Source organism: Dasypus novemcinctus, chromosome 21, assembly GCF_030445035.2.
Source record: "Dasypus novemcinctus isolate mDasNov1 chromosome 21, mDasNov1.1.hap2, whole genome shotgun sequence".
NCBI classification, from domain to species: Eukaryota; Metazoa; Chordata; class Mammalia; order Cingulata; family Dasypodidae; genus Dasypus; species Dasypus novemcinctus.
In genome coordinates, this window is record NC_080693.1 from 26,730,424 (window position 1) to 26,747,713 (window position 17,290).

The 17,290-nt window shown below is 37.9% G+C and overlaps 1 protein-coding gene across 3 annotated transcripts in view; it reads right to left on the reverse strand.

Moving 5' to 3' along the window:
- NUP88 (nucleoporin 88) overlaps positions 1 to 17,290 on the reverse strand; it is a 62,474-nt gene that overhangs the window by 17,942 nt on the left and 27,242 nt on the right. For 2 of the 3 annotated variants that reach the window (XM_004483516.5, XM_071210377.1), the window contains 5 exons: positions 14,227 to 14,313; positions 10,751 to 10,927; positions 7,753 to 7,939; positions 6,903 to 7,050; positions 3,367 to 3,465 (listed from right to left, as the gene is read on the reverse strand). In XM_004483516.5, coding sequence (XP_004483573.1) covers positions 3,367 to 3,465; positions 6,903 to 7,050; positions 7,753 to 7,939; positions 10,751 to 10,927; positions 14,227 to 14,313 — 698 coding nt within the window. The remainder of the gene's footprint in view (positions 1 to 3,366; positions 3,466 to 6,902; positions 7,051 to 7,752; positions 7,940 to 10,750; positions 10,928 to 14,226; positions 14,314 to 17,290) is intronic. The other variant, XM_004483517.4, reaches the window with a different exon arrangement.

Consider the following 17,290-nt stretch of genomic DNA (forward strand, 5'->3'; position numbering starts at 1 on the left):
CTTATGCTAAGACACCATTGCCTAATTCAAATTTCTGAAGACTTATACCTATGTTTTCTTCTAAAAATTTTATAGTTTCAGTTCTTACATTTAGCTCTTTGGTCCATTTTGAATTAATTTTTGTATATGCCATAAGGTAGGTGTCCAATTTCATTCTTTTTTAATTTAAAAAAAAAAGATTTATTTATTTCCCTCCCCTTCCCCCCCCACCCCCCTGCCCCGGTTGTCTGTTCTCTGTGTTTATTTGCTGTGTCTTCTTCTTTGTCCACTTCTGTTGTTGTCAGCGGCACAGGAATCTGTGTTTCTTTTTGTTGCATTATCTTGTTGTGTCAGCTCTCCGTGTGTGTGGTGCCATTCTTGGGCAGGCTGTACTTTCTTTCGCGCTGGGCAGCTCTCCTTACATGGTGCACTCCTTGCGCGTGGGGCTCCCCTATGCAGGGGACACCCCTGCATGGCAGGGCACTCCTTGCACGCATCAGCACTGCACATGGGCCAGCTCCACATGGGCCAAGGAGGCCCGGGGTTTGAACCGTGGACCTCCCATGTGGTAGATAGACGCCCTAACTGCTGGGCCAAGTCCACTTCCCAATTTCATTCTTTTTCATGTGGATATCCAGTTGTTCCATCAACATTTGTTAGAAAGACAGTTCTTTCTCCCCAAAGAATTGTCTTGACACCCTTGTCAAAATCAACTGACTATAAATTTAACGATTTCTGGATATTCAATTCTATTCCACTGATATATATGTCTATTCTTATGCTAGTACCACACTGTCTTAATACTGTAGCTTTGCAGTACATTTTGAAACTGGCAAGTGTGAGTCCTCTGACTTTTTTCTTCTTTGCCAAGATTGTTTTGGCTATTCTGTCTCTTGGACTTTTCATATGAATTTTAGAATCAGCTTGTCAATTTTCGCAAAAACGCCAGCTGAGATTTTGACAGGAATTGCATTGAATCTGTAGATCAATTTGAGGAGCACTACCGTCTTAATAGTTTTTCAATCGATGAACATGGGATGTTTTTTATTTAAGTCTTCTTTATTTATTTCAACAATGTTTTGTACTTCTTTTATTAAATTTATTCCTAAGTATTTTATTCTTTTTGATGCTATGGTAAATGTAATTTTTTCTTCCTCTTTGTATTGTTCATTCTGAGCACATAAAGATACAAATGATTTTTATATACTGATCTTGTATTCTGCAACCTTGTTGAACTTATTAGTTCACATAGTATTTTAGTGGATTCCTTAGGGTTTTCTATATACAAGATCATGTCATCTGCAAAAAGAAATAGTTTTCCTAGGTGCCTTTTATATCAGTTCTCCTGGCTAGAACCTCCAGGACAATGTTGAATAGAAGATGCAAGAGCAGACATCCTTGTCCCTGATGTTAGGTGCAAAGTTTGGAAAGCAGAACTTGTAAAAGATAAAATTGGACATTTAGCTGAGGAGATTTTCAAGCAAAATACTGAAGATGTGGTCTGGATTCTTCTTGTTGTTTTCGTAAAATGAGAGTAGAGAGAGATAAACTGGGGGAAGAACTATTAAATAAAATGGAATAAAGACTTCATGATTTGGGAAAATCTCTATCAAATGGCAAAAGATGCTAAAACTGAGAGACTCATTGCCAGAAAAGCATGTTCTAGAGAAAAGCCTGAGGGAGCTCCTCAGAAAGATCAAGATTATTTTCCTTGGCTGCTCAAGCAAATACCATGCAATGGGTCAGCTTAAACAATAGGACTTAAAGAGAAAATCCAAATCAACAAATCAAGACATCATCAAGGCAAAGCTTTCTTCCTGACTGGCTGCCAGCAATCCTCGTTCCCTGGCTTCTGTCACATGGCAATGCACATGGCAGCCTCTCCTGGACTCTTGGTTCTCTTGCAGGTTCCCCTGAATTCCAGCTTCTTGCTTTCAGTGGCTTTTTTTCCCTCTGTCTGAATTTCATTCCACTTACAAAGGACTCCATAATAGGATTAAGACCCATCCTGTCTGGGTTGGGGCACACCTTAACAAAAGTAACTTCATCAAAAGGTCCTACTTACAATGGGTTCAAACCCACAAGAATATATTAAAATTAAGAACATGTTGTTCTGGGGTACGTAAAGCACCAAACCACAATATCTTTATCCTAATCATTGAAATCTACAAATATGCTGGGTGACACGGCAAAGGGGAATTAAGGTTGCAAAAGGAATTAACGTTGCTAATCAAGGGACCTCCAGATAAGGAGAATATCTTGGAATATCGAGGTGGGTGCAGTATAATCACAAGGTTGCTTAAAAATGAAAGAGGGAAGCAGAAGAGATGATCAGAACAATACAAGATGAGGAGGTGACTTGTTCTGCTGTTGCTGACTTTGAAGAGAGAGAGAGGAGGCCACAGGAGCTCCAGAAAGTTTATTTTAGCTCAGTGAGACATGTAGGACTTCCAACGTACAGAACCGTAAGATAATGAATTTGTGTTCTTTTAAGCCACATTTGTGGTCATTTATTACAGCAGAAATAGAAAACTAATACAAATGCTTTCAGACTTCTACCATTAAATATGATGTTAGTTGTGGGTTTTGGATAGATGCCCTTTATCTGGTGGGAAGGTTCTATTTCTAGCTTATTAAGTGTTTTTAACATGAAAGGCTGCTAGATTTTGTCAAATGCTTTTTCTGTGTCTACTGAGATAAACATGTGGCTTTTACCCTTCATTCTATGGTGTAATACAATGTAATCCTATGACATAACATACGATGTTTATGTACATATGCATATATGTATATGCGTGTATATGTATATGGTTTATCATATGATAAATACATTAATGGCTTTTTGGATGTTAGACCAATCTTCTATTCTTAGAATAAATCCCATTTGATCACTGTGTACAATCCTTTGTTTATATTGCTGGATTTGGTTTACTAGTATTTTGTTGAGAATATTTACATCTATATTCATCTTTAGTTTTCTGTTTCTAGATGTCTTTATCTGCTTTTGCTATCAGGATAATACTAACCTCATAAAATTGAGTTGAGAAGTGTTCCTGCCTCTTCTGTTTTTTAGAATAGGTTTTGAAGAATTACTAAGCCATATGGTCTTTGGCTTTTCTTTTCATGTATTTTTAATTACTAAGTCAATCTTCTAAAAAATTTTTATAAGGTTGATAGTTAAACCCTTCTTTCATTACTGATTGCAGTAGTTTTGAGGCTTTCCTCTTTTTTGGTGGCCATTCTAGTTAAAGGTTTGTCAATTTTGTTTACTTTTTCAAAGAACCAACTTCTTGTTTCATTGATTTCTCTATTACTTTTCTTTCCTAAACTACTTTTTGAAAGAACCTATGAAACCCAATGAAAAATACAGAATATCAGTAAACTCACCTGACCCAAGAAATTTGTGGAGTTTATGAATCCAAGTTAATCCAACACTATGTACACCAGCTTCATGAGTACAGTGATATCTTGAGGGACACTTGGGATCTAAAATAAAATCATAAATTATATAAATGTAGCCATTAGAAAAATGAAAAAAAAAAACACTAATAAATTGAATACTTCACACTATGGGGCACTGCTTCAGGGGATCTGAAATTTTTGAACTTGAATTCAATTTTGAATATATTTTAAATATTTGAAAAACTATAATAAACTCAATCCAAATATGTTACTTTCTAAATATTAACACAATGGAGTTCATAAAACATAAATACCTGCTGCCTTTCTATACATCTCTGCCCATTTATTTAAGTTCTTAAAAACAAAATACTGACCAAGAAAGGTTGTAGCCCTGTAGCAAACCTATGCTTGCACACATCTAAATACATGAAATTATTACAAATGCATACCTATACCATTGGTACTAATTAAAAGCCAGGCAAGACTTCAACTCAATTGCTCAGGTAATTTGTGCTTGTTTGAAGCTGTAATATATCCCAGGAAAACAAGTTCTTCAGATGCTGCCATGTGCCCTGACATGTTACAGAGAAACAAGGACCACTAGCAGCCAGTCTTTGGGAAGAGCGCATTGCCTTGGTAATATTTGATTTGGACATTTCCTCAGCCTCAAATTGTAAATGAATAAATTCCCATTGTTTAAGCCAACTAAATAAATCATAGACCAATGTTATTGAATTGAGAGCTCAGAAATCAACCCTCACATTTACGGCCAAGAGATTTTTGACAGTGACAAAGACCACTCAATTGGGAAAGAACAGTCTCTTCAACAAATCATGCAGGGAAAACTGATCTCCATTTGTAAAAAAAAAGGATCCCTTTTATAAAAATCAGTTCAAATGGATCAAAGACCTAAGTGTAAGAGCTAGAACTATCAAACTTCTAGAAGAAAACAGTGAAGCATCACCCAAAGCACAAGCAATAAAAGAAAAACAGATAAGTGGGACCTCATCAAAACTAAAAAAATTTTGTGTCTCAAAGGACTTCATTGTGAAAGTAAAACAACAGGAGAAAATTTTTAGAAACCACATATCTGATAAAGGTTTAATAGCCAGAATATATAAAGAAATCCTTCAACTTAACAAAAAAGACAATCCAATTTTAAAAATTGGCAAAACCCTTGAATATACATCTCTCCAAAGAAAATATACAAATGGCCAGAAAACTCAAACTCATTAGCCACCAGGGAAATGCAAATCAAAACTACAATGAGATATCATTTCACACATATTAGAATGTATGCTATTAAAAAAAATGGAAAAGTACAAATGGTGGAGAAGATGAAGAGAAGTAGGAACATTCATTCACTGCTGGAGGCAACATAAAATTGTGAAGCTGTTGTGGAAGACAATTTGGCAGTTCTTCAAGAAAGTTGCGTATAGAATTATCATATGATGTTACAATCCCACTACAAGGTATATACCCAAAATAACTGAAAGCAGGGACTCGAAGAGATATTTGCATACCTACATTCATAGCACCATTATTTACAGTTGCCAAAAGATGGAAGCAACCCAAATGTCAATCATCAACTGATAAACTATTATTCAGCTGTAAAAAGAAATGAAGTTTTGATACATGCAGTAATATGGGTAAAACCTGAAAGATATCATGTTAAGTGAAATCAGCCAGGCACAAAAGGCACAAAAGGACCAATATCCTTTGATATTAGAAAAAGCAATAATTAAATACTCAGAGGCAGAAACTAGAATACAGATTGACAGGGGCTAGGATAGGGGTTAAGAAGGGGGAAGTTAATACTTAAATTGCACAAAGTTTTTATTTGGGGTAATGGAAAAATTTTGGTAATGGATGGTGGTGATGGTAGCACAACATTGGGAATGTAATTAATTGCACTGCTGTATATTTCAATGTGGCTAACTGGGGAAATTTCACGTTGCATATGTGTTACTAGAATACAATACAATAAAATAAAAAACAGCCAGCCAAATACGTTTATTTATAAATGTCATAAACATGCAAACTTTTACTTCAAAGTAAGTACTTAAAATGATATTGCTAATTGAAAACTGAAATAAGAAATTCGTAAACTTTAGTAGTTCGTGTCAGACATCTAAATAAAACAATGAGAAATTAAATAAAAAAAACAAAAACAAAAAAAAACCCATAATGAGATACCATTTCACACACATTGGAATGGCTGCTACTTAAAAAAAACAGAAAACAACATTTAGAGAAGGTGTGGAGAAATAGGAACACTCAATAATTGTTGGTGGAAATGTAAAATGGTGTAGCCACTGCAGGAAACAGTTTGGTAGTTCCTCAGAAAGTTAAGTACAGAACTACCATATGGCCTAGCAATTCCACTCCTAGGTATATACCCCAAAGAATTAAAAGCAGGGCCTCAAACAGATGTTTTCACACTGATGTTAATAAGCAGCATTATTCACAATAGCCAAAGATGGAAGACACCCAAGTGTCCATCAATAGATGAGTGGATATAAAAAATGGTCTATACAATGGAATATTATTCAGCCATAAAAGAATGAGGTTCTGGTACATGTGATAACATAGATGAACCTTGAAAACATCATGTTGAATGAAATGAGGCAAAGGCAAAAGGACAAATATTGCATAATCTTACAGATAATAAAGCAAATTTAGAGTCAGAAACTAGAATACATGTTACCAAGGAGGGTATAAGAAATGAGGAGTTAATGCTTAATTGGTACAAAGTTTCTGTTCTGAGTATTGGAAAAGTTTTGGTAATAATGGAAGGGGCTGATGGTAGCAGAACAACATGAAGTTAATTAACACCAATGAATTATATATTTGAATGTGGTTAAAAGGGAAATTTTACATTGCATTTATGTTACTAAAAGTTTTTAGAACTATATAACACAGTGAACTCTAATATAAATCAGGGACTACAATTATAGTATAATTATAATATTGTTTCATCAACTGTAACAAGGCATCACACTAAAACAAAGTGTTACTAAAAGGGGAAACTGTGTAGGTATGTAGGGATATATGGGAACTCTGTATTTTCTGTGGGCTTTTCCTGTAAACCTAAAAGAAAGAAAAAGAGGAGGAAGAGGGAGGGAGGGAGAGAAAAGGAAGGGAAGGAAGGGAAGGAAGGAGTGACTTAGGAGAAAAAAGGTATCTTAAGATCAGTATGTTGCAATTTTATTTTAAAAATTTATTTAAAACTTGCATATATTTAAGTAGATATTTGAATCATGAAGTCTACTTTTGATAGAATCAAGAAAAATCCACTATTATAAATCTGAGTGTATTCAGGCTGAAGGACACAACTCAGGAAATTTGCTCATACTGTCTTGGACCTAAAGAGTAATGTAGCAACTAAGAGGGCAAAAGAACCCAAACAACTTTTTCAAGGTTGGAACCACAAAACAAATTAAAATATATGTGAACAGTCTTGTGCTTGTCTTAGCATATATATAACGGGATAAAAGAACTTAATTTACTGAATATCTTACCTCTGTGGAGTTTGATTGGACAAGAAAAGTCAGAACCAAAGGGATCATCCTCTCCAGATGCCAGTTTCAGAGCAAGCTCCAACTCAACGCATTCAAACACATACAGAGAAGGAATGAGGTCAGTCCTGGAATCCCAGGACTTTTCTGACTAAAAAAACACATTGACTCTTGGTCATTCAGGTTCATTTGAAAATGTACACAATTAAAAACTAAAGCAAAAAGATGGGTCAAATAATGTTTTCAAATTCTTCTTAATTCCACCCCCTATTTTATCAGTGCTTTGTTGCTTTTAAAAGGAAAAGTTCTCTCTTCTTTTAGAACTTCCAAACAAACAAGTTTAGAGAAAAATCAATTCAATGATTGAAAGGTTCTTTGTATCTGTCACCAAAGACTGTATATAGTACAGAGTTCAGAAAGAAGTAGGCTCCTAGACCAAGAAGCTGGGAAACCTTCTAGCTTCTTTCCATTTGGATTTTTATGGGGGCTTCAAATTTTTTTTTTTTAGGAGGTATTGGGGTTGAACCCAGAACCTCATATATGGGAAGCAGGAGTTCAACCACTGAGCTACATCCACTCCCCAATGAGAGTTGGTTTTTTTGTTTGTTTGTAGGAGGTACTGGGGATTGAACTTGGAACCTCATAGAAGGGAAGCAGGCACTCAACCACTTGCACTATCTATATCCACTCCCCTTCAATTATTTTTAATTCAATTATGTTTAATTTCCAAAATATCTAACATGCCAGATACAAGCAGAATTCCTTATGTATTAAGCATCCATACTGGCCCAGAAACTATTAATATACCAGCTGTTAAAAGAAATGAAATATACCCATGCTAGCCTGAACTTACTGTTTGGTCATCTTCTTCTTCCCCTTCTAGCACAACACAGTGATACAGCATTCCTGATTCAGTAGCAATCACTAAGATGTTGGGGATACATGGTAAGCAGAGTATATTACAAGCATCATAACCATAGTTATCCTCAGCTGCAGGATGCATGGGTAATGGACCTAACAGCCTTCCAATATTTCCAGGGCTAAAGAAAAAGTGAAAACATATTTGGGAAATATTGACAGATCACAACCATGCATATCACTTAAAAAACATTCTTTGACTTTGTCTTTTTTCCAGTTATCATCCCCTTGTTAAAAATGTAATATATCCTATCTCCTCTTTTTCATTTTCCTAATTATATTCCAGTGGTTTTCTGTCAGGATGATTTTGCTCCCCAAGGGACAAATGGCAATGACTGAATACAATTTTGGCTACCACAACTGAAGGGGGGCGAGGTCACTGACCGGCATATGGGAGGCAGAAGGCAGGGATGCTGCTAAACATCCCCTCACAGGACAGCTCCCGCAACAAAAAATTATTCAGCCCACAATATCAACACCGCTCAGACTAAGAAAACCTGCCTAGAACTTACTATGGTTTATGCCTCCACCACTCTACTCAAGCTACCCTGGCAAAGGTCACCAATGAAATTCTAGTTGCTAAATACAAAAGGCCACATGACCTTTGGCTGCATGTGTCACTGGTTAATTATTGCATCTTGATGCCCTTAACACCTGTAACAATTCTCCTAGTTCTTCCTTCCTTCCTCTCCGAACACACATTTCTAATTTCTGTCCCTGAAATACTGGTGTTCTCCAGGGTTCTGTTATAAGCCTTCTTCTCTATTCAGTATACAAAATTATATGAAAGCATATTAAATCACGCCTCCTTTTAATCACCACCTATATTCTAATTATCCAAATCTTTTCTTCAGAATTGTAGCTTCTCTCTAGGGCTTCAGACCTGCATATTTGATTTGATTAAACATACATTAATTGAGTTCTAGATGACACTCTTAAGGAATTGACAGTTTAACCAGAATTACTACACTATGTGGTAAGTGTAATAGAAGTATTTACGGAGTACAAAGGAACATGGAAAAGAAGGTGAACTGGGTAGGAAAAGATTCAAAAATAAATAAGTTAAATGGGAAAACAATGAATTCTAGGAAAGGGTGGTGAACATTCCATGCTGAAAATCAGCATATGCAAAGTCCTAGGGGCATGAAAGACAAGAAACTAGTAAGAAGGAAACTTTGTTTAGTATGATGGAAGCTAAGTACAAGGTGTAAGGCAACAGAAAAGTAGCTAGACAGGTACACAAGGACTAGCATATGAAGCAGATAGTCTTGTATGCCAAGATGTTGAACCTCTATCTGTAGAGTGACTGTGAATCTCTAGAGGTTTATTTACTTTTTTGGTTAAAGATTTATTTTTATTTCTCCCCTCCCCCATTATCTGCTCTGTCATTCGCTGTTTTTTTTTTAAAGATTTACTTATTTCTCTCCCCCCCTGCCCCCGCCACCCGGGTTGTCTGTTCTGTGTCTATTTGCTGCATCTTCTTCTTTGTCTGCTTCTATTGTCAGCGGCATGGGAATCTGCATTTCTTTTCGTTGCATCATCTTGTTGGGTGAACTCTCTGTGTGGGTGACGCCATTCTTAGGCAGGCTGCACTTTCTTTTGCGCTGGGCAGCTCTCCTTACGGGGTGCACTCCTTGTGCGTGGGGCTCCCCTACACAGGGGACACTCCTGTGTGGCGTGGCACGGCACTCCTTGCACACATCAGCACTGTGCATGGGCCAGCTCCACACGAGTCAAGGGGGTCTGGGGTTTGAACCGCGGACCTCCCATGTGGTAGACAGACGCCCTAACCACTGGGCTATATCCGCTTCCCTGTGTATTCTTCTGTGTCTCTTTTTGTTGCGTTATCTTGCTGTGTCAGCTCTCCATGTGTGCAGTGCCACTCCTGGATAGGCTGCGCTTTTCTCATGCAGGGCGGCTCTCCTTGCAGGGCACACTCGTTGTGTGTGGGGTTCCCCTACACAGGGGGTAGCCCTGCGTGGTATGGTACTCCTTGTGCACATCAGCACTAAGCATGGGCCAGCTCACCACAGGGGTCAGGAGGCCTTGGGTTTGAACTGTGGACCTCCCATAGGGTAGGCAGATGCTCCATCAGTTGAGCTAACACCACTTCCCTCTACAGGTTTCAAATCAGGAGTGATAGCTCAATCTGCAGTAGCAAAGATGACATGGAGAGGAACAAAGTGGATTCAGGGAAACTAAAAGATTTTAAGAATGATCTAAGCAGATCATGATGAGGGTCTGAAGTAGGGACAAGGGAATGGGCAAATAGATATATACCTTCAATAAATTTTGATGTAAAATTAACAGAAATTTAAAACTGACTGGATGTGAGAGAACAAAGGAGAGATAACCAGTAGTGACTTTTGATGTTTTGGGCTAGATTATGCTGTGGACAAGTGAATGCCAGATGACAGGGGCAGAAAGGGTCATGAAGGGTATAATATTACCACAAAAGCCTCGAGAAAGAGATGATGTGTGAAAGGCAGATTTCCTTAACTTCTTCATTAAAAATTATTTTTTCCTCTGAGTTCTGTCTCTGTACCACTAACAGGTATGGTTAATTATCTTTTCATATACATGTACGTCTTTTCCCTACAACTGGGACATAAGATACAGATTACCATGTTCAATCATCCCCATGGTGCCTTTTACATAGAAGATACGCACTATATACTTTTTTGGTTGAATTCACTTTTTGGACACAAATCCAGTTCTAACTTAAGTGATTATCCAAGAATTCTACAGAATTTACCCCAAGATAAATGAAAGGTCAAATGAGCTGTACTGTTTCCAAAATAAGCAAACCAAGCATCAAAAGGCTGTTAACACCTCCACAAATGCAAAAATATGGATCCCAAGTGAAACCATGATAACATATACTGGAACACTAGCTGGGTTTTCATTTCAGGTGGCTTACCACCTCCTCTTACCTGTGTAATAGACTAACATAAGTAAGGAAAGTCTCCCCATTCTCATATAAGATGTACAGTGGGTATGCCACCACTTCATCTTTGCCTTTTTGTCCAAATATATTCTTCGGAACTGCTGCCAATGGCCCAAAGTCAAATGCAACTGCTGTCTCTCCTAGAGATGCGGTATATGCCCTTCTGGAAAGAGAATTAAAAACCAACTTGTTGGAAAAAAAAGAAATGTCCAATAACAAACAGTGGGTATGAAATTTGTATTCAATGGAGTGAAAGGATAAAAAAATTATGATTATGAAGAATGTTAATTTTGTGGAAAAAGGCGATAAAATTATACAGTGCTACTTCGATTTTTAATAATTTAAAGATACAGATACACGAATAGCAAATACATACTGATATTCATATGCACAAACACAAAAAATAAACTGGACAAAAACACATCAATATTTCTGAGCAGCAGTGGGATGCATTCATTCCATAAATATTTACTAATCACCTTCTCTGTGCCAGACATTATTCTAGGTGCTGGGAATACATCAATGAATTAAACAAAGGCCCTGCCCTCTAGTGAGAGGGATGATAAACAAAAAAGAAATAAATACATAATATAATGCCGGAAAATGGTGTTACAAAGAAAAATAAGGTAGGCTAATTAGACTGCTAATTTAGACTGGGTAGTCAAGGACTGATTCTGATTATGTATTACTGGTATAGAGATCAGAAGGAAATAAAGGAGTAAGTCTTGTGGTTTATCTCAAGAAGGAGCAGTTGAAGCAGAGGGAGGAACAAATGCAAAGGCTCTAAGGTGGGAAGGTGCTTCATGTATCTGAGGAATAGAGGAGGCTATTGTGGCTGAAACTCAGAGAGCCAGGGAATGGGGAGGAATGAAGTTGGAAGTGCCAGATCTTTAGGCCCTTGCAGGCCACAGTAAAAACCCTGGAAAATTAATGGGGTGAAGAGAGCAGAAAAGTGGAATGGTCTGATTTCTACTTTTTAAAAATATTTTTAACTTTTTTTTTTCAATCATTCTGGCTACTGTAGTGAGGATACACTGCAGGATATTTTAAAAGATGTTCATTTGCTTAATAGTTTTCTATATTTGTCTCAATTTTCTACAATAAATATATATTACCTTTATAATCAGGAAAGGCAAACCATACTGTTTTTTTCTTTTCTTTTTTCATGCTGTTTTTTATTTTAAAATTTAGTAAATTTGTTATCCAAAAAGATTCCAGTTCAATACAAGGTTAATGAGTATGACTAAGGTAAAAAGTTTCTAAACCATTACCTTAATTTCATGTAGCGACAAGAGTCAAGATCATTCTAAGGTATCATAGGTAATATATTACCTTAGTTTATCACATCGAAAGGTATATTGGCAATAAATGAGGACTACCAATTACAAGGATAAAAGAACAGCCTTAGATAAACTAAAAATCAAGACAATGAATGTAAACAAAAAGACATCAAAGCTAATTTAAAGAGAATTAAATGGCTCCCAAGCCATCAAAACCTTATTGGAACTTAATAAATACAGTAAAGTACCTAAAACTGGTACTAGATAGTAAATAACAATTACTTGTTTTGTTCCAAGCCCTATGATAAACCCTTTATATTCATTACCTAATTTATTCTGCAAAATAATCCTAAGAAATAAGCACTATTACTACCCCCATTTTATAGTCATGGAAATGAAGCTTAGTGCAATTGAATAACTTTCCAGGTAGTAAGTGTGCTGACACCAGAGCTGAAGCTTTTTTAAGTTTTTTTTGTAGGTACTGGGGAATGAAACCCAACACCTTGTACATGGGAAGCAGACACTCAACCACTGAGTGTCCCCGAGCCAAAGCTTTTATAACTGCATTTGTTCTCCTGTCTCTCATCCAGACAATGCCTGTCAAAAGGAGTTTGGGGGAAAGCGGACATGGCTCAACTGATAGAGCGTCCGCCTACCATATGGAGGGTCCAAGGTTCGATCCGCAGGGCCTCCTGACCCCTATGGTAAGCTGGCCCACGTGCAGTGCTGCCGTGTGCAAGGAGTGCTATGCCACACAGGGGTGCCCCTGTGTAGGGGTGCCATTGCATAGGGGTGCCCCATGTGCAAGGAACACCCCACAAGGAGAGCCCCCCTCGTGAAAAGTGCAACCCACACAGGGGTGGCACCGCACACAGAGAGCTGACGCAGCAAGATGATGCAACAAAAAAAGAGACAGATTCCCAGTGCCACCAGATAATGCAAGTGGACGCAGAAGAACATACAGAGAATGGACACAAAGAGCAGACAGTGGGGGGGGGGGGGATAAATAAAAAAATAAAATAAATCTTTAAAAAAAAAAAAAAGGAGGTTGGTCTGCTATGGAAACACTCTGCAGGGAAGAAAAAGTCGGGACTCAAGAACAGGACTTGGCAACTCCCAGAGGGAGCTATTTCTCCACTGTGGTGAGGGATACATTAGCATTTAAGAGGCTGATGCTCTAAGATATTCAAATCATTTGACTGGAACTTTCAGTTCTGAGACTGTCAAAGAGAATTCAAGTGATCCCATGTCAATAGCGACCCCTGACTCCCAGCAGAAGCAAATACAAATCCTCTCGGCAGGCTCTCAATATACCCAAACACTAAGATTAAATAAATTTAGGTTCACAATTAGAGATCGTCAATCACAGGAGGAAGCAAGCCACCATGATTCAGAGTCAAGACAAATAACAAATACAGATTTAGATGCCACCAAGGACTTCATACATTGAAACAGTCAAATACAGACTAGTTACATACCAAATATTCAAAAGACTAAAGGTTAGAATAACAAAAATAAACAAGACTCTTAGATATGACCACCATGAAGACATGAAAAGAACTAAATGGAACTTGTAGAAATACTGCCACTAAAATCTTCAATCTACATGCATACACTGAGGGTGATCATGTGAGGTAATCACCAGAAAGACTGATCAGGAGGCCAGAGGAATGAGGTTTGTAAGTTCAAAGGGTGGTTCTGTTAGTAGTCAAAGCAGCCAGGAACTTGTCTCTGTAGTGGGTAAGAGAATATAAAAGAAGCCAAGGTCACAGAAGGATCAGAAGGGCTATATTCCACTCCAGGTTTGGGGATACTAGATACTGGTCTGGGAGTTCAGGAATTCCTTAGCCACACTGAGTGAGTAGCTGGCAGACTCCAGGCTAATACTCTCACCTTTTTACTTTTTTTGGAAATTTGCTATTTTATAATTTATTCTCTTATCCAAATCACAACAGAGAATCAGGTTCAGCTACTCATATTTTAGAACTTTCTTGAAAAGAGATCAAGCTAGTAGTTATAGTGACATTCAGATGTTTAACTTCTTGTTACTCTTGTTACATTGCATATTTTGGTTTACTTCTCACATTATCAAAAGCATGCAAAAGTCATCTCTGGAAAACCTTGCAATCTCTGATAAAATAGCATTTATAATCCCAATACATTAGTTTTTTAAAAAACTTACCCTTTATTGAGTATTATGCTTTCCTCTTCTGTTTCTGAAAGTACAATCACCTTAGTGGGAGTCTGAGGCTCACGAAGAGAGTAAATTCTAGCAATCAAGAGAGAAGAAAACCAGCATTAAATTCTCTTTTATTTCCCCCAAATCCCCTTTTCTCTATCTAGTCAGTTCCTACTGGAGACATTTCCTATCAATTATCACAATTGTTTCATTGTCAAAGATCTTACTGTCACTGACAAAAGGCACTATTTCATTTGTTCTTTAACAACATAAAAGGAAGGCTTTCTTGGAACCTGAAGAAATATTCTCCATCATTACCAAAATCCATTATCAGTCTGATCCATATCATCGCATTCCACCTCTCCCATTCTAACTCTTAGCATATTCAAGGCCAAATTCATCTTATCTAGTCATCTTACTAGTACCCCTAAGCTGTCCAGCCTCCCTTCAATTATATAATACCTATCTGTCTCTGCCTACAAGACACCAAATCCTATCAGAGAAGTAACCAAATCCCATCAGAGAAGTATCCACCAACTGGTTGGCAGTGTGACATGTAGCCTGTAGTCCATATATATTTTTATTATATAATAATAACAAATTGCCAAAGGAGTGGATATAGCTCAAGTGGTTGAGTTCCTGCTTCCCAGTATGAATTCTTGGGTATAGCGGCTTGATATTACTTATGAATTCCAAAAAAAGATATTACGTTTGTAAACTGATCTATTCCTCTGGGTGTGAAACCCTTTGATGGTATTAAATTCAAAGGATTTAAGTTTCCTTAATTAAATCAATTTAGGGCCTTTGATTCGGCCAAGTTAGTAGGGCATGGTTCAGGGTTGAGTCCCCGCCCCCTTGGGCTGATATTAATGGGCCTCACTCATGAAGACACAGAAGATACACAGGAGAAGACACAAGAGCTCCACAGGTACCTGAGAGAGAACTTTGCCAGTTTTGATTCTGAAGCCCCAGAGAGAGATGAGCCATTCGTGTGATAGTTTACAGCTGATCTTGTGGAGAGAACTGAGCAGCTCCGCCCAAAAAGGAATGAGCCCTATGTCAGCCTACAGCTGAAATAGGAAGAAGCTGGGACCATGGAGCCTTAAGAGGAAGAAGGAAGGCTGAATCGTCACAAATATCAGCAACCATATTTGATGAGAGTGTCTCTCATGGTTCTTTGAGCTGGACTCTTTAGGACCTTGTAACTGTAAGCTTCTACTGCAAATAAATACCCTTTATAAAAGCCAACATATTTCTGGTTCTTTACATCAGCACCCCTTTGCCTAATACAGTGGGTAAGCATACCATGTCACATTCTAGGTTCGGAGGTATATAAATACTACATGGTATCTACTTCTGAAGTAGGCAGGCTTGCTGAAGCAGCACAAGAAAGGACTACTGTATAGTATGCCCAGTTCTTTGTGGCCCTTCAAGGGCCCCAAAAGAGGCACAGAAGAGGACCTCGGCAGCTACATTGTTCATATGAAAGACCACAAAGGACAGATGAGAAAGAAGGAGCTATCAAGTTATGGGATACTCCACCTTAGGGCTCAGGGCACAGATTGCCAACAGGAGACAATGGGAGACATGGATTCTCAGTGATGGAGGGATCTGAAGATTAAACACTACCTCCCCAAAATACATACACCATTTTATGAAGAGATGCCCATATCAACAGAAATTAAGCACAACACATGGACCTAGATTAAACCAAAATCAGGGATACCTCTGCATCACTGACAACCAGCTAGGTAATTTCTCTGACTTACCTATCCTACCCTCTCCACTCCCACACTGAAGAAGTTAGACCCAGCAAAAGGAGGAAACAGACCCCTCCGCAATTCAAGGTGCTGGGACAGAAGTAGTAAAAGAGCAGACCATACCCTTTCCACTCATGTCAGCTCATTCAAGACAGAGTAGAGTTCTGACCTGTGATGGGCCACGATATAGTTTTGAAGTAGGTTTCATATCAGAGTTTTAAACTGGACCAGATGAACTTTTAACAACTAAAAGTAAATAGAAAGCTTTGGGGTGTGTTCAAGATGCTGTTAACATAGGAAAGAGAGGTGAAGAATTTTCTTGTTTCCTTATTTATTATTATTGAAATAATGAAAAAGTTCTAATAATGACTGAAGTGATGACTTCACAACTATGTGATTATACCAAATACCACTGACTGTACACTTCGGATGAATTGTATGCTTTATTAGTATGATAATAAAATTGATATGTTAAAAATAATTGTTAAGGTATCAACCATTCAGCAGAGAAGGAATATTGGTAGAGCAATGATTAGGAAAAATACAACTGGAAATATTTGTACCTCCATTGAGTTGAGTCTGCCAATAAGCTTTTTACAGAAAGCAGATGCAAAAAATGAGCTGATAAAATAACAGAAATCCCTGTATAATAAGGCATTTAATCACATAGTGCTAAGTCTAGAAGGGGTTTTAGAAATATTGCATTAATACTACTTATTTTGCAGATGGGAAACTGAGGGTCTTCTGAAAAAGGGCTCGAGATAGGCATTTCTGGTCAACCACGATGGTGCAACGAGACACTCCAGGGTTCCATTCCCCTACAGAATCTTGGAACAACTAGCAAAAACTGCCAGAGCCACATTCTTCAGAGTTTCAGAAAACAGAAGACTGTAAAACTGGGAGAATGACTGAATGAGAAAACAGAACTTAAAAATGGCAGGGAAAAAAACATGCAGGAAAAGCAATAAACACAAAAAAAATACTCAATGTCTTTAGTCAACAGGAAATTGAAACCACAATGAGAGGGCTTCTGGGAAGATGGCAGACTAGAAAGACATGGGACTCTCTTCTCTCCCAGGAAAAATGCTAGAGGACAGGCAGAAACAACCTGGAAAAAATCTTCTGGGATATCACAGGAAGGCTGGACACCACCCAGAAGAGAGAGAGATGAAAAGAATTGCGATGGCAAAACTTTGAGTTAAAAGCCATGGCTGCTAATGCCGACATGCTCCCCCACACTAAAGACATTTCTGAATACTCACTCAGTCTTCTGTGCAGGTGGCTACAGACAAAGGATCCACCTCCCC